Source organism: Urocitellus parryii, unplaced genomic scaffold, assembly GCF_045843805.1.
Source record: "Urocitellus parryii isolate mUroPar1 unplaced genomic scaffold, mUroPar1.hap1 Scaffold_228, whole genome shotgun sequence".
Lineage (NCBI taxonomy): Eukaryota > Metazoa > Chordata > Mammalia > Rodentia > Sciuridae > Urocitellus > Urocitellus parryii.
The window spans coordinates 20,350-44,223 of NW_027552366.1; the positions used below are offsets into that span (position 1 = coordinate 20,350).

The 23,874-nt window shown below is 35.1% G+C and overlaps 1 protein-coding gene and 1 pseudogene across 4 annotated transcripts in view; one reads left to right on the forward strand and one right to left on the reverse strand.

The window, feature by feature from the left end:
* LOC144251806 (corepressor interacting with RBPJ 1-like) overlaps nt 1-16,390 on the reverse strand; it is a 36,064-nt pseudogene extending 19,674 nt beyond the window's left edge.
* A 17-nt stretch (nt 16,391-16,407) lies between these two features.
* The window catches only part of LOC144251804 (secernin-3-like), a 34,059-nt gene continuing 26,592 nt past the window's right edge, over nt 16,408-23,874 (forward strand). For 2 of the 4 annotated variants that reach the window (XM_077794526.1, XM_077794523.1), the window contains exons 1-4: nt 16,412-16,487; nt 18,233-18,399; nt 21,426-21,607; nt 22,086-22,285. In XM_077794526.1, coding sequence (XP_077650652.1) covers nt 18,244-18,399; nt 21,426-21,607; nt 22,086-22,285 — 538 coding nt within the window. In that variant the 5' untranslated portion in view covers nt 16,412-16,487; nt 18,233-18,243. Of the gene's footprint in view, nt 16,488-18,232; nt 18,400-21,425; nt 21,608-22,085; nt 22,286-23,874 lie in introns of all 4 variants that reach the window. The other 2 variants (XM_077794525.1, XM_077794524.1) reach the window with 2 other exon arrangements.

Here is a 23,874-nt window from a genome sequence, read left to right on the forward strand (position 1 = left end):
CAACAGTCCAGGTTCATGTTCATAATCCCAGATTGGTAAGCTGAGGCAGAACAATCACACACAAGTTTCGAGAACAGCCTCAGCAATTTAGTAAGACCCTGTCACAAAATTAAAATAAAAAGGGCTGGGGATATAGCTTGTGGGTAGAATGCCCCTGGGTTCAAACCCCAGTATGAGGGAATTTTTTTTTTTTACTAGATATTTTAGTATTGTCTCTCACTATCATACACAATTCTTTGTGACTAAATCTTTAGGACATATTCATGACTATTTCCTTAGGATAAATTTATGACTTTATGATAAATAAAACACAAGTTAAACAAACAAATATACAGTAAAAGGTACTATCCTCCCAAATCTTCAATTATTCTTATAAACAGCTTAAGATAATGGTTTTCAACCTTGATGGTACATCAGAAACAGATTGGTAACTTTCACCTTATGTAATAGCCTAGATAGTGAAAGCTACTGATTTCTTTTTCTTTTTTTGTGGTGCTGGAGATGGAACCTATGACCTTGTGCATACTAGGCAAGGGCTTTACAACTGAATGAATCCCTATTCCTTTCACAATTTTAACAGAGTTCAATGTCTTCAGATATTCTTAGACAATTCAGATACAGAATTTAAGAAATTAAAATACCCTGTGTATATGGCAGTTTTTACTCTCATACCTTGTCAGTTTGAAAGAAAAAACTGGAAATGGAAGTTTCTCTAATATCTTAAAGATATAAAGATAAAGTTTCCCTAATATCTTAAAGATATAAAGATTAAGGCAAAGAATTAATTCAGTCTGTTAGGTATTTCTCATTGTGAACACAGCCTTTGCACCACAACCATAACTCTGCTTCCTTTAGCTGTTCTAATATTCTGAAAATAAACTTAACATGGGAATAGAAAGGAAAGCATTAGCTTTCTGAAGAGTTTTAGTGCTTAAAAAGGCTAAATTTTAAGTTTATTTTAAAATTTTAATACAAAATAATATTGCTTGTAATTTCATCAAATTAACATCTTAACTAATTCCAATGAAAATTCAGTTAGTATTTTTTATCTGGAGTACTGGGAATTGAAATCAGGGGTGCTCTCTAACACTGAACTATATCCCCAGCCCTTTTCATTTTTTATTTTGAATCAGGGTCTCAATAAGTTGCTGAGGCTGGCCTCCAACTTGTGATTCTCTTGCCTCAGCCTCCTGAGTAGATGGATTATAGGCCTTGGATACCACACCTAGTTTAATTAATATCATGCCATTCCCCTATTGCACGATATTTAGATTCTTTACAATACTTAAAAATTAGAAATGTTGAAAATTTGTCCCCCCCCTTTTTTATGTAAAGGCTCTTTCAACACATTTCTCTTTCATTTTCCTCTATATTATTTGCCTTCCAAAGACAAACAACAGATCATAAGCATTATCCGAGGATAAGATTCTCAGACTTTTCTCTGGACTCTTATTCAATAGCCCCTATGGGGCAGGAGCTTGAGAACCAATATTTAAACAAGCTGTGTTAAGTGATTCCTTACAGTAGGTAAGCTTGGGAAACACTGGTTGCAGGATGAATGGACAAATTCCCTCCATCCCATCTTGAGAGCCATTCAAATTTTATTCTATTCAAGTTAAATTCTTTTGTGCTTATGTTTTTCTTCAGGTCTTTTTTTTGGGGGGGGAGGTGTCAAACTTTCTTTCTACCTATCTAAATTTTAATTCTTCAGAGATCATTTTAGTCCTTCTTACTCTGTTAACTACCTAATTTAACAATGCTTTCCTCTATTAAACAGACTCTTAAATCGTATTCTAATTTTGAGTAGATTGTCACTAGCCCCTTTTATTTTTTATTTAGAGTCAGGGTCTTGCTAAGTTTATGAGGCTGGCTTTGAACTTGTGATACTCCTGCCTAAGCCTCCTGAGCTGCTAGAATTATAAGCATGCACCACTGTGCCCAACTGTCTCTTATGTGATATGTTAATGTTTCTGATTTGATTGGAAATTAGGAATAGTCTATACCTTCAATAAACCAGAACATAAAGTTTAAAAAACTTATTGGCTAATGTGTAGGATGTCAAATACATAGTTGCTAAAAACAAGTGTTTGAAAAATAAATAATAAACTGGTTCTAAGAATTAATTTTCAAATAGGGCTTTTCTGGGGGGTGCGGGTGGTTAGGGATCAAATCCAGAGGCTCCAGGCAAATGCACTACCACTGAGCTACACCGACAACCCTAAAAATAGAGGCTCTTATATCAGTAAGTCATCCTTTTATCATAAAAGGTAGAGCATCTAAAGTCATACAGATTTTAAAAATAACTTCATCCTTGAAAGCCAATTTAATTATGGAATGCCTGACATTTTGTTTATCCTACATACTTTTAATTGATACCATTTAACTTTTTTTACACTTGATATATCCTCCTATATCCTTACAAATCAACATAGATCTCTAGCTATATTACTTATGTATATATATTACATACGGTTGTAGAGTATTCCATTTGCGGGAGATACTCCACAATTAATAAAAAAAATACTCAAGAAGTGATTATTACATGCCAGGCACTATTCTAAGCATCATGTATTAACTTATCTAGTTTTCATAACAACTTTATGAGATGTAGGTACTATTATGTTTTATACATATCAGCAAGAGATGTTAAATAACTTGCCTAAAGTTACAATTAAGAAGCAGCACAGTAGAAGTTCTAAAGCAGGCATCTAAGGAGTCATCTTCAATCAATATTTTTTTAATATTTATTTTTTAGTTGTAGTTGGACACAATACCTTTATTTATTTATTTTTAAGTGGTGCTGAGGATCAAACCCAGGGTCTCACACATGGCTAGGCAAGCGCTCTATCGCTGAGCCACAACCCCAGGCCCTTTAGTCAATGTTTTTAACCACTAGGTGAGTGCCACTAAGTATGTGCCCTATCAGGATTGATGGTCCCTCTGTATGAAAGGCTGTTCCTTTTGCCTGATACGCCAAATGCTCTTTTCCCAGATCTCACACTGCTGTAATCGTCTTGTCATTCAGGTCTCATCTTAACATCACTTCCTCAGAGGGGCCTTTCTGACCACTTAATATAGTAACTCCCCAGTTAGTTTTGATCACAGATTCCAATTACATTTTCATCACAGAACTTATAATTGCTTCATAAATAACTGCTGAATAAACCCCCTACTGATGGACATTCATTGGGGTATTATTGTAGAATTCCTCTTCAGTCAAATGAACTTTTTCCAAATAATATGAACAAAGTAGAAAAATGCATAAATTGTTGAATCCTATTGTTTTACCTATATTTAACCATACTTGAGAAGTCTACATGTTGTTTCTAATCTTTCACTACTGTGAATCTTTGAGGGTATACCTTATTGCTTTCTTTTAACTACTGGAAGGTAAAAGGATATGGTGGATTTTTGTTTGTGTTTTTCTGAGACAGGGCCTCAGTAAATTGTTAAGGCTGGCCTCAAGTTTGCAATCCTCCTGATTCAGCCTCCTGAGTAGCTAGGATTACAGGCATGCCCCAAATGATGTTTTGAATACTTCTGATATATATTATGGCCCTTCAAAATGGCTGTTCAATTTATTAACAAAGGATTTAAATATTCATCTTACCAAACTTGCTCCAACACCCTGTATACAGTTCTTTCAAGTCTTTACCAAATTTCACAGGCAAAACAGACAATATATTGTATGTAACATATGTCAATATATGTAGACTACTTAAATATGGTTAAATATAGGTAAAACAATAGGATTCAACAAGTTATGTATTTTTCTACTTCATTCATGTTATTTGGACAAAGTTCACTTAACTGAAAAGAATAGTTCTACAATAATACCCCAATGAATGGCATACAAAAACCTGAATTGCATACACTGAATTACCATAAGGTTAATGGATACAAATGGAGGGCTAAAGAAAAGTCAATAACCAGCTGCATTAAACAGGAATTTACTAACTGTGTGGCATGTGACTGTGGGGTTTTACTGTTTTCAATACTTATTTTTTTAAAAAATATTTTTAGTTAAACATGGACATAATATCTTTATTTTAAAAAAATATTTTAGTTGTAGTTGGACACAATACTTTTATTTTGTTTATTTACTTTTATGTGACACTGGGGATCGAACCCAGTGCCTCACATGTTCGAGGCCAGTGCTCTGCCACTGAACCACAACCCCAGCTCTTGTTTTAAATACTTTTAAAAATAGGTTAATACACAAGTTCTTTGGGTTGTTGTTAGCATACTTTCTAATACAGACTCAAGACAAGGCAGGCCTACTGATTATTAAAAGAAAGGGCTAAGCCTGGAGTCTATCCTACTCATTCTCTCAGAAGCAGGATCAGAGTAAGATGAGGCTGGGGAAGAAAGACAGCTACTACTTCTGCCTGTCTCAAAACAACCCATGAATCATGTAGGTGTAAGGAAACTATAAGACTGGCATGAAGGAAAAGATGAGAAAGAAGCAACCCTATCTTGAAAACAGAATATACTTTTAAGATGTAACAATGAATCTCTGGACTAAGAAAGGGAAGTGTCAAAAATATTTGAGCCAAATGGGTTCGTGATGTATGACCTACTCCACTCCATTTTCTTTGGGGTTTTATTTCCTTTGGGGCCTTTATCCCTTCTACTAATTGGAAGAGGGCAGGGAAGGAGGGAGAATTAGCTATGTGGGTTATTAAGAGTATCTGTATTGTGGTATCAGTGGTAAGTTCTTTTTTTTTTAAAGATAGAGTGAGAGAGAGAATTTTTTAATATTTATTTTTTAGTTCTCGGCGGACACAACATCTTTGTTGGTATGTGGTGCTGAGGATCGAACCCGGGCCGCACGCATGCCAGGCGAGCGTGCTACCACTTCAGCCACATCCCCAGCCCTGGTAAGTTCTTTTATAAGGTATTTTGCCAGAACAAAGACTGTATTAACATTGTCTTACAACTGAACAACTAGTTCTCCTTCTCCTTAAAAGGTGGTTTCTGAACTTATTTTACAGGAATAAAGATTTTTCAAAAATCAATCACAGTATTTTATAGGTATGCTTCCTTCACCAATTCTAACATCTATACCACCACTAGGGAAATGCCCAAAATAACGATGGATCAAATTCCTAAACTCCTAATATTAAGATGAACTTTTTTGAACGTGGTTTTCTAGAAGAAAGTAAGAACAGATGCAAAAGGTTGAAAGCTGAATGAGGGTGAACCCTAGGCTCAAGATTGAGGTGAACAGCAAAAGCCATAGAGATTCTAAAGAGATGACTGGAGGCCTTGCAACTGAAAGAAGGGGACTTAATGCCCAGAGGACTTGTTTCAATAAATAGCAGTGCTTTTATGTTTTAGGGTTTTATGTAAGATTTCTTTAAAAAAAAAAAGAGTTCTATAGCTGCTTTATAAAGTGCTGAAAATCTGAGTCATACTATCATCCTTATTGTAAAATCAGGAGTTGAGCTGGGTGTGATGGCTCATGCCTGTAATTCCAGTGACTAGGGAAGCTCAGGTAGGAAGATCTCAAGTTTGATGTCAGCCTCAGCAATTCAGTCAGACTCTCAGCAACTTAGTGGAACCCTACCTCCAGGTAAAAGATTTTATAAAGGGCTGGGGATGTAGTTCAGTAATAAAGTGCCCTTGGGTTCAATCCCTTGTACCAAAAAAAAAAAAAAATCAGGAGTTGAAGCCCATAAAAGTGAAATTACTCATTGAAGGTTATAGAATTAAGTAGGGTATTTCTATTATGACTTATTCTGAGACAGGATTAAATTAGTATGGCTATCTCAATGAAATAGTAGTAAGATAATGATGAACTTAAGCTAAAACTTCACAGTTTTAGTATCCTTTTTATGAAGAGGCAAAATGATGCAAACCCAAGTGGACAAATTTTTTTTAGAAAATAATACGTAGTAAGATAAATAATTTTCCAATATAAACCCAATTTAAACATATTTATCATCTTTTTTTACTCAGTTTTGTTTTTAATTCCATGAACCAAAGAGAAATGATTGCTGAGGCTTTCACTCCAGCCTTTTTTAAAAATCAGGAGAATCTAAATATGAGAATCAACTATTTATTTTCTAATTTTAGGCCACTAACCTGATAAAGTATTTATTGTTATCTTACCTTAAAAAATCAAGTTCATAGGGCCTTTGGCTGGAAAAATTACATTTTAATTCTATTACAAAGCATTTTAGTTTCAACACAGAATTTCTCAATGATAATCATATTTTGGTAATGTGCCTTAGTCTAAAACAATAAAACTCAAATAAAACAAAAAATACTCAGATTAAAGAAAAAAATGTTATTTTTCTTTCCTTATTTACCTAAATTCTAAAAAAAATCATGTCTAATGCCTACCTGAGCCATCAGTGGGAACCGAACTTGCATTGATTCCAGAAAGACCAAACAAAGGACATTCTCGATCTGTGTTGACATGACCCCATTTGTGACATTTAATACATCTTACATTTCGAACCTGAGAAAAGTGAATGAATATTCTTTTGGTTACTAAAATACTACGAATCTAACCAATGTTTGGCAGGATTCAAGTTAAATTACTCACATTTTAAAAAGATCTGTAGGAAAAGATACTACAAAACTAAGTTTGGTAAATTTAATACAAATACTAAAATCTTATTATAAATTCTGCCTAACACCTAAGCTGAATCCTATTGTTTTTTACTTCTTAGTTGGTTGCAATATAACAATATCATCTTAAAATTTCTTAGTTTTAATAAGTCAAAATTAAAAGTTTCAAATTTCTAAACCAGGAGCTGGCAAAATTTTCCTGTAAAGGTTCAAATAGAACTTATTTTAGGCTTTTCAGGCCCAACCTCTGTGCCAACTGTAAGGACTCAGCTCTGCTGTTTAAGTTACAGATAATACATAAATGAACAAGCAAGGAAAGGTTCCAACAACATTTTCTTTATAAGGATTCCCTCTAGTGACAGGCTGCCCTGATTCTAAACAAATTACTGTTTTAAATCTTTTCTTGGTCATGACCTAATTCTCTAAATTCTTGGAAAAGAGCAGACACCAACATCATTATAACTCTTTTTTTTAAGTATTTATTTTTTAGTTGCAGTTGGATACAATATCTTTATCTTATTTATTTATTATTATGTGGTGCTGAGGATCAAACCCAGGCCTCACACATGCTAGGTGAGGGCTCTACAGCTGAGCCACAACTGCAGCCCTATAATTTTTTTTTTTAATATTTATTTTTTTAAGTTGTAGTTGGATACAATCCCTTTATTCCACTCATTTAATTTATGCGGCGCTGAGGATCGAACACAGGGCCCCACGCATGCTAGGCGAGCGCTCTACCATTGAGCTACAATCCCAGCCTCCCCATAACTCTTATTAGTAATTTTGATTCACATTTTTGGTCAGTCTACCACATTTAATGTTTTCTCCTTATTCCTACCATCATCTGATACCAATACAAACCATATTGTTCTTTTTCAGCGTGAACACCTTTTTGATAATTATGTAGATATTTACTAAATAAAAATTATTCGTAAAGGGTAAAATACATGTCACTTGCCTGAATGCCAAAGGGCTGATCTCTGATGTTCATGTCATCTTTGGCATATCTATTAAATAGAGAAAATGTATAAATAAAATATTAAGAATAATTTAATAAATTCAATGGTAGTTAACTTGAAAAAGTTATAGTCCTCAAAACAATATGAAATGTGTTATTACTTCAATAAGTATACAGAACTATAGTCTATTTAATATTTCAAAATAGTTATCAAATATCTAGGCTTATAGTTTGTAATTTATAAATAAAAAGAACAAGAATATAAAACAAGACTATGATAAAAGTAGATTGGTTGCATAAGAAAGTTCAATAAAAATGTTTTCATATTAGTTACTTTCTCTAACGCATATAAAGGTAATAACATAAGATGGGATTGCAGATATAGTGATATATATTGTATCTTAAAAGCAAACCAGACCGTACTTTTCTCATGGAGCTCCTTTCTGCCATTCAAATTTGTATTCTGTCTCTCCTTCTGTTTCTTCTTTCTAAAACATTCATTAAAAAGTCTTTCAATTTTCTCCATAAAATCAAAATTAATTATAAGTAAATTAAAACAGTAAATAGTGCTTTACCTCTTTGTTTTCTTGATTGCATATCAAAAATACAGGAGGGGAAAAAGTAAGACAAGTTAAAATTATCAGTGTAAAAATCAAATGTATATTACCACTATGATATGTTATTTGATTATAATTTGTAAGATTGTACTGGTTTGACTTCTTTCTTTTTGCATGAGATAAAAATCAAGGACGAAAGGATAAAATACAATACTGAATTTAACAATACTATATTTAACAAACATGTTAACTGCTAATTGTTAATTGCTAATTTTGAAACTTTTATGCTTTTTACAGATAGTGAATATTGTATTTTATATACACAAGTATATTTAGAAGGAAAGACTAAAGATATAACCACATTATAAAAGAATAAATGCATTTCTGCTGGTGTTGAGATTTTTTTTCCTCCCAAAAGGACACCTCATGAAAAATTACTAGAACAATATTTTTAATATTTATTCTACTTTATTGGTTATAATATTATTCTTTATTATCTCCTCAGAAAACCAATTTTATTTATTTTTTATTTATTATTTTGTAGTACTGGGGATTGAAGCCAGGGGTGCTCTAACACTGAACTACAAACCCAGTCCTTTTTATTTAAGTGAGGGTGTTACTAAAGTTGTGATCTTCCTGTCTCAGCCTCCCAGATAAGGATTATAGGTTTGCACCATTGCACCTGACATGATAACAATCTTTAAAAACAAAGAATACTTTTAAAAAGTCTGTTAGCTGGCTGGGGATGTGGCTCAAGCGGTAACACGCTCTCCTGGCATGTGTGGAGAGCTGGGTTCTATCCTCAGCACCACATAAAATAAAGATGTTGTGTCCACCGAAAACTGAAAAATAAATACTAAAAACAACAACAAAAAAATTTTCTCTCTCTCTCCTCTCTCTCTTAAAAAAAGTCTATTAGCAGTTTTCAATCTTTTTTAAAAATTTTGATTAATTAATTTCTTTGAGATGGAGGTCACTATGTTGTGCAGGTTGGTCCTGAATTTGCCTCTTCCTGTTTTGAGACTCCCTGGTAGCTGCCACTACAGGTTTGTGCTATCACACCCAGCAGTTCTCAATCTGTAGTTGTAAACATATAAAATATTTTAAGGAAACAGGGCAAGTACCTTTTTTGGCTCCTGGTGGGGCTTCATACATGAAATTAAGGCCATTCTTTACACGTTCATCTCCCATAAGCAATCTAAATGACATAAGAAATAAACTTAACAGTTTTATCCTTCCACCCCAAAAGGAACCCCAAGAGAATAAAAATAAATATTTTTTTTGTTAGAGTTCAAATTCTAAAATTTTACCCCACTGATTAGAGGACATTTAGAATATGTGAACGGAAATCAAACAATACTGTTTCTTTAGAATATGTGAATGGAAATCACAATACTATTTCTTTAATAATAGGCTGTAAGTTTTGAAACCGTCTTCTTACTTGAAATATTCTGGTCCTCTCAACAAAAAAGAGGAAAAGCTCTACGGTCACTCTAAAGGACTTTTCTTAAATTCTGAAATGCTGTTGAAATCCTGAAGGTCATCACAGAGTTGGAATTAAGTTAAACAGTTGGACAAGGACAAGGTTGCCAACAGTTTTTCTTAATTGTGAGGAATCAGTTTTGAAAATGAGTCTGGGTTTTCTTGAGAAAGTCAAAGCCAATTAATGCTTGTAAGAATCTAAATGAGAGAATCAAATTCTTTAGTGAGGCCAATGAAAAAAGACTCATTTTAAAAAAACTCTCCAATAAGCAACTTAATATGATAGAATCAGTGCCTGCTGTACCTCAAAAATCTTATTTTTATTGTTCCATTTTAACACTGAAAGTTTCCTGTTCAGGTTCCATTTACAAAAAGAAATGTTTGGCTTTTTATAAAAAATCCTCAGCCACAAATTGTATGCCTGAGTTAAAGTTTAATTCAAAAAATACAGGTAAAGGGCTGGGGATGTGGCTCAAGCGGTAGCACGCTCGCCTGGCATGCGTGCGGCCCGGGTTCGATCCTCAGCATCACATACAAACAACGTGTCTGCCGATAACTAAAAAAATAAATATAAAAAAAAATACAGGTAAAGTGCTAATTATAAAGAAGAAAGCCAACAAGGAAATAGAATTTCCTCTCATACTTGGAAAAGACAATCAAAATGGATATGCTACATGATTGAGATTCTTCTCTTACTTCCATTGGATTCTATAAACAACTGTTATGGAAAAAAAAAGAGAAGCAAAGGAACATAGGTACAGACATCCATACAATGGATTATTATTCAGCAACAGAAAGGAATTAAGTGCTGATACATGTCATACCATGAAACATGCTAAGAAAAAGAAATCAGTTACAAGATGCCACATGTACAGGACATGTCCAGAATTGGCAAATTTATAGAGATAGTAGACTGGCAATTACTTAGGGCTGAGAGGTAGAAGAAGGACAAGGTTGGGAAATTGGAAGTAATTGCTAATAGGTATAAGATTTCTTTTTCAGAGATGAAACGTTCTGAAATTAGATTATGGTGATGATGCCAAAACTCTTAGTTATTGGTGGACACAACATCTTTGTTGGTATGTGGTGCTGAGGATCGAACCCGGGCCGCACGCATGCCAGGCGAGCGCGCTACCGCTTGAGCCACATCCCCAGCCCCAAAAACTCTTAATATACTTAGAAGTCAACATATCTTTACACAAGTATGTAAATTTTGTCTTATATTAACACCATTAAAAAATGAAAATTAAGGGCTGGGTTGTGGCTTAGCAGTAGAGCAATTGCCTAGCACGTGCGAAGCCCTGGGTTTGATCCTCGGCAACACATAAAAATAAATAAAATAAAGATACTGTATCCAACTACTACTAAAAAATATTTTTAAAAAGTGAAAATTAAAAAGATCAGCATCACTAAATATTATGGAAATGTAAATCCAAAACTGCAATGAGATACCACTTCATACTTACTAGGATGGTTACTGCTGAACACAAAAAACCAAAAAAAAAAAAAAGTTAAATAGAGCATTTCAGCAAAGGAAATTATTAAAAGTATGGAGAGAGAGCTACAGAATGGGAGAAAATCTTGACCAGTGACGTCTCCAATAGGGGGTTAACATACAGAATATATAAAGAATTCAACTTAATACCCCCCAAAAAAAACACAACAAAAACTCAAACCAACTAACTCAATCAATAAATGGGCCAAAGAACTAACCAGAAACTTCTGAAAAAAGAAACACAAATGGTCAAAAAAATCTATGAAAAAATGTTTAACATCTCTATCAATCAGGGAAACGCAAATCAAAACTACACCAAGATTTCATCTTATTCCAGTCAGAACAGCAGCGATCAAGAACACAAACAGTAAATGCTGGCAAGGAAAAAGTACACTTGTACATTTTTGTGGAACTGTAGACTAGTACAACTACTCAGGAAAGCAGTATAGAGATTTCTTACAAAACTAGGGATAACCCACCTATCTCATTCCTTGGTATTTTCCTAAAAGATCTAAAATTGGCATACTACAGCAATAAATTCACCTCCATGTTCATTGCAGAGCAATTCACAATAACTAAATTATGAAATCAACCCAGGTGCCCACCAATAAATGATGGATTAAGAAATTGTGGCCGGGAGGGGCTGGGGTTGTGGCTCAGAGGTAGAGCGCTCGCCTAGCATGGTGAGGCTCTCGGTTCTATCCTCAGCACCACATAAATATAAAATACAGATATTGTGTCCACCTATAACTAAAAAATAAAAAATAAATTAAAAATAAAAAATAAATTAAAAAACAAAAACATGCCTGAAATCCCAGTGGCTTGGGAGGCTGGGGCAGGAGGATCATGAGTTCAAAGCCAGCCTCAGCAAAAGTGAGGTGCTCAGCAACTCAGTGAGACCCTGTCTCTAAATAAAATACAATAGGACTGGGGATGTGGTTCAGTGGTTGAGTGCCCCTGAGTCAATTCCTGATACCAAACAAACAAACAAAAATCAACAGGGAACTTCACCATTATGCATAAGTAAAAAGAACTGATCAAATATAAATAAATAAGCAAATGGAATTATAGTAGAGGAAGGAGAATGGGAGAGGGGAAGGAAATGGGAGGAAAAAGTGGGGATCATGACCTGAATTAAAATTTCATGCATGTATGAGTTTGTTGGGATGAGCCCCCCAACTACTATATATAACTATAAAGTTCTAATAAAAAAAAAAAGATAGCACAGTCACTACAGAAAAGAATTTGGTGAATTATATGATCCAGTGATTCCATTCCTAAAAATATATTTATTATTTTTTAATTTTATTTTTTAATATTTATTTTTTAGGTGTAGATGGACATAACACAATGCCTTTATTTTTATGTGGTGCTGAGGATCAAACCCCAGTCCCACCAGTGCTAGGCGAGCACTCTATCGCTGAGCCACAATCCCAGCCCCACCTAAAAATATATTTAAAGAAATTGAAAACAGGAACTTGAGCAGTTACCTCTAAAGATTTACACAGCATTATTCACAATAGCTCAAAAGTATAAGCAACCCAATGCCTATAAACAGAGGAGTGTTCTACAGTTCACTTGATTTTTATTGATTGGTTTACTTATTTTTATTATTTATTTATTTATATTTTTGTACAAGTGATTGAACCCAAGGGCACTCAACTACTGAGCCACAACCCTATCCCTTTTTTATATTTTATTTACAGCCAGGGTCTCAATGAGTTGCTTGGAGCCTTGTTAAGGTGCTGAGGCTGGCTTTCAACTCCAATCCTCCTGCCTCAGCCTCCTGAGCTGCTAGGAATACATATGTGCCCCACTGTGCTTTGTTTATTAAATCTATTTTTGTGACAGTGGTCTCACTATTTTCCAAGGCTGGTCTCAAACTCTTGGGCTCAAGCAAATCTCTTGCCACACCTCTGAAGCAGCTACCACACCCAGCTTTTCTCAGAAACTATATGAGTCGTAGAAAATACATTTTACGTGAATTATGGGTAAAGTCAAATAAAGTGACCATCTATGAGAGTAAAGGGATTAGTCTCCTGTAATTGATTATTCTATAAACAATGGCAGAGGGGCATATCTCACCTATTATCATATGACTCTTGTTCTTTAAGGTACTGTTGCATTAATTCTTCTTGTTTCTTCTTATCATATGATATTTTCTGTTCTGCCATCCATACCTAAATGAGTAAAGTAAAAAAGTAAATTAAATAGTTGGATTTAAGTTAAGTAGCAAGTTTGTTTTTTCATAATTAAATATAAAATGGCATTGTTTATGACAGTCCAATTTAGTAATAATGACATCATCACAAAATAATATCTGAAAATATGATTTGTATCTTGATATAAATCCTAAAATTCAACCATTCAACATAGCTATACTTTCACACAAACATGAGAACTGCTTTCAGTATGTGTGGTACAACAGCACCTTGTACCGGTCCCTACATTATTTCAGAGAGCAAAAAAAGCATTTCTTTACATAGAATATGTTTAACATAGATAACCCATTAGTACAGAACATTAGAAGTAGTGTTATGCAATGGCCACCAATGCTACTGGGTGTCACCAATACCCTAAGAGAGGAGAACTGGAGAAAGAGAAAAAAGGGAAAGGAAATGAAATTGTAGGAAAAAAAGAAAGAGACAAGAAAAGAAACAAAGAGATAAGACAGGGGCTAGGGATTTAGTTTAGTGGTAGAGTGCTTGCCCAACATGATGGAGGCCCTAGGTTCAATCCTCAGCATAAAACAAAACAAAAAAACCAAAGAAATAAGACAGAAGTGCTCAGGAGCATGAACACCTTAGGGTAAAGGTGTCTGTGTGAAATTCACAACACCATAAAAATAGTAAAGAGAATGAGACATAGATTAGAATGCTTTACAAGCATAGAATGCTTTATAAGTTTTGGTTATTTATTTTTTAGTTTTGGTTATTAAAAGTTATTTTTTATCAAGTAATTGTATTCACAGGTTGCTAGTGTTATCCATTTATTGCATATCCTGCCAAAGATTCTTTTTAAATTTTTTTAAAGTTGTAGATGGACACAATATATTTATTTGACTTATTTATTTTTATGTGCTGTTGAGGATTGAACCCAGTGCCTCACATGTGCTGGGCAAGTGCTCTACCATTGAGCTACAACCCCAACCCTTGCCAAAGATTTTTTTTTTTTGGCACCAGGGATTGAACCCAAGGGTCTTATCTACCAAGCCACACACCCTCAGCCCTTTTAAAATTTTATTTAGAGACAGGGTCTCTCTATGTTGCTTAGGGCCTCACTAAGTTGCAGATGCTGGTTTTGAACTTGTGATCCTCCTGCCTCAGTCTCCCAAGCCACTGATATTACAGGTGTGCACTATTATGCCCTGTTCTGCCAAAGATTTTCTAATGCATATGCATTAGTATATAAAACATAATTCTATTTACATGGTGGTAACATACTTTACATATATATGTACATATTCACATGGCTATATAAAACTCAAAAACATAAAACATGCTATATATAAAATTAAAAGCCTAGTTCATTTCACAACTTTGTGTGTATAGTCAATTAACAATTTTAGTACCCCCTGTATGTGATGCACACAGTAGTAAGCACTCACTTTGTTTCAAATCCTCTACCCACACTATCTCATTTTTCCCCCCAAAGGCACAGATAGAGATTTAGGAAAGTAGATACACATTCAAGGAAGAATGCAGGGTATAAAGAAAAGGATGGCAGTTCAATGGTATGAGGTGTTAATATTTATGGAGGACAGTCCTAGGGGCTGGATGAGATACACCATCTCATTTACTCTTCACAACTTTACAAGTCAAAGCAAGTGATACTGATCATCCTTTATTTGTAGATTAAGAAATTTTGGATCAGGAATATTAACTATTTTGTGTGACAATGCCTGTAATTCAGGGACTGCAGGAGGATTGCTAAGTTTAAGGTTAGTGTCAGCAACTTGTAGAGAGAGATCCTTAGCAACTTAGCAGAACTTGTCTCAAAATAAAAAATGGTTGGGATGTAGCCCATTGGTTCAATCCCCAATACCAATAAACAAATTAATATATAAATATTTTATGCAAGGTCTAATACCGACTATGCTGGAATGGTTAGAATCCTCGTCTGCCTCCAAAGCCCTGACTTTTTACTTCATCCTTTTGCTTTTCACCACAATCATTTTCGCTATGGTTTTTCTGCCCTGAGCTTAGCCAAACTGTAATTAATTAATTAATTAATTAATTTTTTTTGAGAGAGAATTTTAATATTTATTTTTTAGTTTTCGGCGAACACATCTTTGTTTGTATGTGGTGCTGAGGATCGAACCTGGGCCGCACGCATGCCAGGCGAGCGCGCTACCGCTTGAGCCACATCCCCAGCCCTAATTAATTATTTTTTAAAAAATATTTTTTAAGATGTTGATGGACCTTGATTGTATTCATTTATTTATATGCGGTGCTGAGAATTGAACCCAGTGCCTCACACATGCTAAGCAAGTGCTCTATCACTGAGCCACAACTCCAGCCTCTAATAAATTAATTTTGCTTTATTTATTTTTGGTGCCAGTGATTGAGTCCAGATGTACTCTATCACTAAGCTACATCCTCAACCCCTTCTTCTTCTTCTTCTTCTTCTTCTTCTTTTTTTTTTTATTTTGAGACAGGGTCTCGCGAAGTTGCGGATCTCGCTAAATTGCAAAGGCTGGCCTCCAACTTGAGATCCTCCGGAGTGCGTCACCGCCCCGACTGTAATTAATTATTTAAAACGCTAATATTCAATGAGGGTGATTTCTTTTATACGATCTATCTTAAATAAACAGTCGTCTTTGTAGAGGAGAAAACTAAGGAGCCGTGAACCTCGGATTCGAAAAGACCAAACCCGAACCAGTTAAGGCAAGTATTGAGCAACTGTGAGCGCAGGCTCCACGTTTTATGGATTTACACTTTGACCGACAGAGCCAACGAGAGCATCCCAACTCGTCTTGGATGTAGAACAAACGTAGAGCGCCTGCTTCATCAGTGAGGAAAAGGGGGCGAGAGCACCTGGGCTTCTGGCCTGGAGAGGAGGTGATATCCTGGCATCCCAGCGACATCACCACTCTCACCCCAGCAGCCCCTGGGGACCCAGTGGCCGTAAGCCAGATCCCTTTGGGTTTCTTCTACTCACCTTTTTGATATTGGATTTGGAGGCAGGATGAAAGTCCTTTTTGCACATGAAGTTGGCGAAGGATTTCCCCATCTTGGCATCCGAGCTGAGGAAGGCAACCAACCGGTCAGCGAGCAACGTAAACAAACTCTGCCGCCTAACCGGAACTGCGCCTCCAGCAGCCGCGGGAACTTCCTAGGTCAAAGGTGACAGCTTCCGTCAACTGGCGCCTCCTCCCGCTACTTTCAGCTGTCACTTCTGGAAGCGCAGAGGCCAGGTGAGGGGCTTGCTAGAGGGAGGAATGTGCGCAGCGGAGGCCAGAGCCCTGGACTAGCTGCGGCGCAGCGCTGCCTGACCGCGGGACTCGCGGCCACAGCCGTTTGATCGTCTCACGCAGTGTACGGGGTCCGCGGTGGCGGCTCTTTCTACCAGCTGTCAGATTGCTTTCGTTGAACGCTGACACGAGTTGCAAAAACTTTTCTGCACCGGGTTTTTCACCTGTCTTGTGGAGAGAGTAATTCTCGCTTTAACTGGAGTACGATTGTGAGGTTCAAACGATGTGATGCTTTTTGAAAGCTATAAAATAGAATGTCAGCTCTACAAGAGCGGGAGCTCCTTTTGTTTCTAGTTATTTCCAGCTGTACGTTCCCTAGTGCAGAAAGATGTTCAGCAAACATTTGTTGAGTGATAAGTGGTGTGAGAGTCCAAGTTTCATGTCCTCAATGGGCCAAGTACCATTCTAACTAGGCAGCAATTGTACCTAGCTTCCCTGACGACCCCTCTTGGATAGTTGAGATCTCCTAGTGCAGCGTGATGGACGTCAGGACTCCAGGGTTTTGAATAGATGTGGCTGCTATTATTATAGAGCACACATCAACCAAGTCCTCTAGCGGGGTTTAGACTAGACTATTTGTGTAATTTACTCTTCTGCCAGATAATAACATCTTTCATTTGAGGATCTACTATGTTTCATGTTAAGCAAAATGCTTAACTTGTCTAATTGAAATCTCCCGTAATAACTCTGTTTAATCTTTTATTCTACTATTGAGCCTGCAAGCATAGAACAATTAAATAGCTTGTCAAAGTTATGTAGTGGTGGAACCAACTTTGGAACACAAATAGAAGGAGATGCAAGATATAAAAGTTGAAATACTCAAAGAAAAGAACAATAAGGATAGTGACCTCTTTCTCATCATTGAGAAGAGAAAAACTTCAGGAGTTTGGGCATTATAAAATAAACAGCTAAAACAATGTGTCTATTCTGAAAGCAAAATAAAGTATAGAATACTTAAGTATATTACTAAAATTGATGATTTAAATTTTACAAATTTCTAGTGAAGACAATCTACATATGAAATTCTACAATCAGGATTTACAAATTATATTTGTGAACTTCCACCATAAAATATTGACAATTGGAATTTCATTGACATTTTTTATATTTGAAGTAGTGAATCTGTTTCAAAATTTCTGTCTTTTTAATATTATAATCTCTGCATATTCTTCCTTAGGTCAAAGGAAACCTTTTCTTTCTTATTTCGAGAAAATACTGAAAACATGTTTTTTTTTTCCCCCTGTAAGTTTCAATGATAACAATACAAAGATAATTAAGGCATACTCTCGCCTCATAAGGATTTTATTGCCAATAAGAGGACTGGTGCACAAATATATAGAATATAGCCTTTATAACAGTAGGCTAGGTGTAGAGATTCCCGAATATAGGAATAATGAAAAGAAATTCAGGGGAGACTTTAGGAGAGAAAGGTTTTAGAGAATAAATTTGACCCATCAACTAGAAGAAAGTAGTTCACATTGCTATTTTCTTGTTGATTCTTGTAGTTCATGGTTGATTCTTAAGTCATGTTGATTATTGTATTATAGTTTATGATATTTAAAGCTTTAATGAACACCCTTTATTAGACATGGTAATAATATCCCTTGGCCAGAGAGTAGGAGTATTTGTTTTGTATATACTTAACAATATTTTCTCTTGTTATTTAAAAACTTCTATGTGATTGGTAGTTGTTTAGAAAATGGAGCCCTATTCCTGTGATACATTTGTGGCATTACCTCCAGCAACAATTGATAAGAGGATTATTTTTGGAAAAAATTCAGACAGACTCTGTGATGAAGTACAAGAGGTAGTTTATTTTCCTGCTGCAGTTCATGATAACAGAGAACCTCTTAAGGTAGGTAAAATATATGTTTTTATTTTCTAGATATTCAAATCTTTATTTTTAAAAATTGCCTTCATTCCAAGTCTAAATCTGGGAAGCACCTTCACCTCACAAAGAGTGCATAAATATGTACAACAGAGGAAACTCATTTTTAAAAAAATATTCGTTTTTTAAAAAAATATTTTTTAGTTGTAGATAGACACAATACCTTTATTTATGTATTTTTTCAATGTGGTGCTGAGAATTGAACCCAGTGCCCCACACATTCTAGGTAAGTGCTCAGCCACTGAGCCACAACCCCAGCCCAGAAACTCATTTTTAAAAGAATGTCATTAAAAAAGTATAAGATAACACCCATAGATATTAGTCCATCTTCTAAGAGGCAGTGCAGTCCTCACATCGCCAGAGTACCAAGGTTGTCTTAAACACCAGAATCTATAGCTTAATTTCTCCACTTAATACCAAGCAATAAAAATTAGACAGTCCTGGGCTGGGGATGTGGCTCAAGTGGTAGCGTGCTTGCCTAGCATGCATGTGGCCCGGGTTCGATCCTGAGCACCACATACAAAGATGTTGTGTCTGCCGAAAACCAAAAAATAAATATTAAAAAATTCTCTCTCTCTCTCTCTCTCTCTCTCTCTCTCTCTCTCTCTCTCTCTCTCTTAAAAAATTAGACAGTCCACCAAGGGAAAAACTGCTTCTATCTGACACTCTTAGAAGGGTCCCCAACTTTCTATTTGAGATGATGTTGAATTTTTGTTTCCCACTGGCCCTTGGATTGTTTCTCCAGATGTAGCACTATTATTTCGTAACTCTTTTTACACAACAGTGATTGAAAACTTCCTTTGATCAGAGAATAATGTTAGGTGTAACCTCTAATATTTAAAAACACTGGTTTATATGTGACAACTTTCAATGAGAATATCCCATGGGTGTTCATGTTTCTTGATGCCACAGAAGGTGAGTATAAATGAATTTTAAGAGGTCAGGCATCACTCTGCTTACAAGACAACCCGTTCCTAGATGAGTTCTGGGGTGGCATGTTATTCACAAAAGGCATTTGTCTAATTCTGACCAGGAGCCAGAATTTAGAATAGTTTATAGACAAATCACCAAGGCCATGAATTGACACAAAAAACAGGCAGAGCCCTCTAGCATGTCAGAGATCTTCATTGCTTCAAATTGCAAACCAAAGTATCCCAGAAAACAGGAAATCTGAAATACATGTTTTATTAGCAATATGCTACTTTAAAAATATCATAAAACAGTTATTACTATCATTTTTTTTGAGAGAGAGGGAGAGAGGGAGAGGGAGAGAGGGAGAGAGAGAGAGAGAGAGAGAGAGAGAGAGAGAGAGAGAGAGAGAGAGAATTTTTTAATATTTTACTTTTTAGTTTTCGGCGGACACAACATCTTTGTTGGTATGTGGTGCTGAGGATCGAACCTGGGCCGCACGCATTCCAGGCGAGCGCGCTACCGTTTGAGCCACATCCCCAGCCCTATTACTATCATTAACTAGCAATTTGGAAGAGATAATAGAAGTTAAAATTCAAGAATTTAAATATGAAAAATAATTGAATTAGAAATAGGCTTCTGATTTTTATTTCAATGATTTGGAAGCAATTGAAATAACTAATGAAAATTATTCTTTGATGAAATATTAGAATACTTTTCACATGCAAGCATGTTAGAGCAAGGAGTTTAAAGTCAGCTGTAAGATTCAGATGTTGTCTGATGGGAATTCAGAGTCTACAGTTGGAATAGGAGGTATATGCAACTAATTCCACTATAAATTAAATGATAAATTTAAGTAGAAGCAACATATTGCAGCATAGGAGAAACATGTGATTCAGACTAGGGATCAAGGAAAGCTTCACTAGGAAGTTTGTTAGACAAAAAAGATTTTGATTGGTGTAGAATAAGAAAAGTTAATCCAGATTCTGGATAAAGGTTTATGACTCATTAAAAGGTTTATTAAGCCCTGCAATAGCACTAACAACATGCATTTTATTCAGTCACTTGATAGTATACAAATGAATTGAAGGATCCTTTAAAATTTTTATGGAAGAAATAATTTACTATGGAACTTTAGTGAAAGTTTCACTTTATATTTTATTGCTAAGTTATGTACTTTTTGTATTTTAATTCTGTGACATTCTAACACTCAGATATATTAGACATTTTCTATATATTAGGCTATATATTTTTTCTTTTTCTGAAACTGTTTATTCATCTGGGATACCGGTTCCACTTTATCTCTATATTTAAATCTGGCTATCTTGTAAACCAGTGGTTCTCATTCTTTCCACTGCTGCAGACATACCTGATGGACTTCTTCCACAAGTGATATAGACTTCTATGATAATACTCCTGTATTTAGGGGTTACCATATGTGTGCCTAATTAGGAAACACTGGACATTGAGGTTGAGAATTCATTTCTTTTTCATATTTTATTTTTTAGTTGTAGATGGACACAATATCTTTATTTTATTTTTATGTGGTGCTGAGGATCAAACCCAGGCCCTCGCACACACGGCCTCGCATGTGCTAGGCGAGTGATCTACTGCTGAGGCACAACCGCAGCTGGAGAATTCCTTTCTTAATCATCAATTCCTATACATCTTCCTTTGCAAAAAATGTTCAAGACTTTACAACTAGAATTCTTTCCTGAGCTTCTGTAGTGCCTCATGTTCACTTCTCTTCATGACCCTTGTACTTTATATTTTGTTGTGTCTTAATGTAGAAGTCTTAGTTTGTTATAAGTAAGCTTTGTATTGATTAAGTCTTTATAACTAAGATCTCTTTTAGCAGACTACTTTACGGTAGGAGATACTCAGCCATTATTTGGATGAATAAATGATTTAGCATTAATTCTGAATATTTTTAAGAGTAATGCCTTTATTACTAAAAGTTTCAATTTAGTTATATTTCATTGACCTCTTTGATAATGGTGTATCTTTTGAATGATTTTTGAAATTCTAGATTTTGATAACTTTTTTTGGTTTTGTGGTTATGGCTATGACTTTTTTTTTAACAGTGTACTTATATAGAAATTGATCAAGTTCCAGAAACATATGCTGTTGTCCTTAGTTGCCCTGCTTGGTTGTGGGGGGCAGAAATGGGAGCCAGTGAGCATGGAGTTTGCATTGGGAATGAAGCTGTATGGGGAAGAGAAGAAGTTTGTGATGAAGAAGCACTACTGGGCATGGACCTTGTCAGGTTATTTGTGTGTTATATTTTTTCATTATAGAACTTGTCTAATTGTTAAATCTTGGTATAATTCTTACCTATTTTATTTTTCAATTTTTCTTTTTTTGGACTTTGATACTTCATAGTATCAAAGATAAAAATGTTTTAGAGTTTCAGCATGCAATTTCATGGCTATCAAAGATCACTAATTGGGAGAAGGGAAGGAGAGGGAAATCATGATTCATTGGAAGTACCTAATATAATTGTGTAATTTACACAATAACCTTATGGAATATGTATTACTATCATAATTTTACAAATGAGATATCTGAATTTCAGATATAAAGCAACTTGCCGATAAATTACCAAGTCAAAAAGTTTAAAAATTAGATTTCATATTATTTGTTAACTTGAAAGAATTTTTGCTTTGAATGTAAACACAAAGTCATATGAGCATGAAAATATTTCAGAAAAATAAACAAAGTTTATTTTAATATTTTTATTTTAGACTTGGCCTTGAAAGAGCTGACACAGCTGAAAAAGCCCTCAAGGTCATTGTTGATTTGTTAGAGAAATATGGCCAGGGTGGAAACTGTACAGAGGGCAGGATGGAATTTAGTTATCACAACAGTTTCCTGATAGCTGATAGGAATGAAGCCTGGATTCTGGAGACTGCAGGGAAGCATTGGGCAGCAGAAAAAGTAAAAGGTATGGAAAACTTTTTTTTTTATTTATAAGGGAACAAATCTATTTTGGCTCACAATTCTGAAAGGGGGGAAAATCCAAGAATATGGTGGCACATCTGCTCAGTTTCTTGTGGCAGGTCTTACTGCTTCGGCCTATAGGGGAAAGCAGTAGGGCAAATGGGCACATGCAGAAGACGAAGAACATAAGGAATGACTTTGCTTTAATAACTTGCTCTTGTGGTAATTAATCTAGATGGACAACTTTTTTGTGTGATTTAATTTACTATTAATAAAATATACCCTTAACTGCAGATATTGCATTTCATTGTCTTTGAAGATTTATATTCCAGCAAAATAAAGGGTAACCTGTAGGGGAAAAGTTAAAAATTGGAAAGAACATGTACTATGAAGTGCATTCTTGAAAAGGTTAAAAGGTAGCATTATCTCTGGCTATATGAGTTTCATATAATGTGTGTATATTTTATGTGCATCAGTTTTTGGCTATTTTATAGTGCTTTTTTTCTTTTAATAACCCCTTGCTATCTTGTCCTCTTTTAACTTTGAGCTGAACACCAAAATTCTTTCATGCTTAAGTATGGAGGTGAGAAAAGGGGAATGGAGCTGGAGATGGATGTCTTTGGGTTGGTGGTTAGAAAGGATATAGTGAAACAAGAATGTCCACTCTCACGAGTATATATATTTCAATACATTTTCTGAAATTTTAGCAATTATGTGAGAAGGAAATAAAATAAAAGGGATACAAAGAGTAAAGGGAAAAGTCAAATTATCACTGTTTGCAGGTGATATTATCCCATACTTATAAGATCTAAAAAGTTCCCCCAGACTTCTAGAACTAATAAACAAACTCAACAAAGTATCAAGATACAAAATCAATATTCAAGAATCAGTAACTTTCCTATTCACCAATAATCAATCCGTTGAAAAAGAAATTAGGAAAACAATCCCATGCATAATAACCTAAAGAAAGAAAGAAAGAATAAATCTAATCAAAGAGGTGAAAGACCTTTATAATGAAAATTATAGAACACTGAAGAAAGAAATTGAAGAAGACACTAGAAAATGGACAGATCTCCCATGTTCATGGAGAGACAGAATAGCCGTAGTACAAAAAGTGATCTACAGATTCAATGCAATGTCCATCAAAATACCAATAATATTATTCACAGAACTAGAAAAAACAGTCCAAAAATTCATATGGAAGAATATAAAATCCAGAATATCACAAGCAACTCAAAGAAAATAAAAAAATGCTGATGGCATCACAATACCCAATTTTAAATTACACTACAAAGCTAGTAAGAAAAACAGAACAGAACTGGCATAAAAACACACATAGAGCAATGCAATAGAAGACACAGAGACAGACCCACACAGATACATTCATCTGATCCTTACAAAGGTGCCCAAAATATACTTTGGAGAAAAGATAGCCTTTTAAACAAATGTGTGGAAAAACTGAATATCCAGATGTAGAATAATGAAACTCACCCTGAATTTGAGGTTGAGCTCCCTCTCACCCTGCACAAAAGTCAACTCAAAATGGATGAAAGACCTAGGAATCAGACCAGAAACGTGGCAACTTTAAAGTGG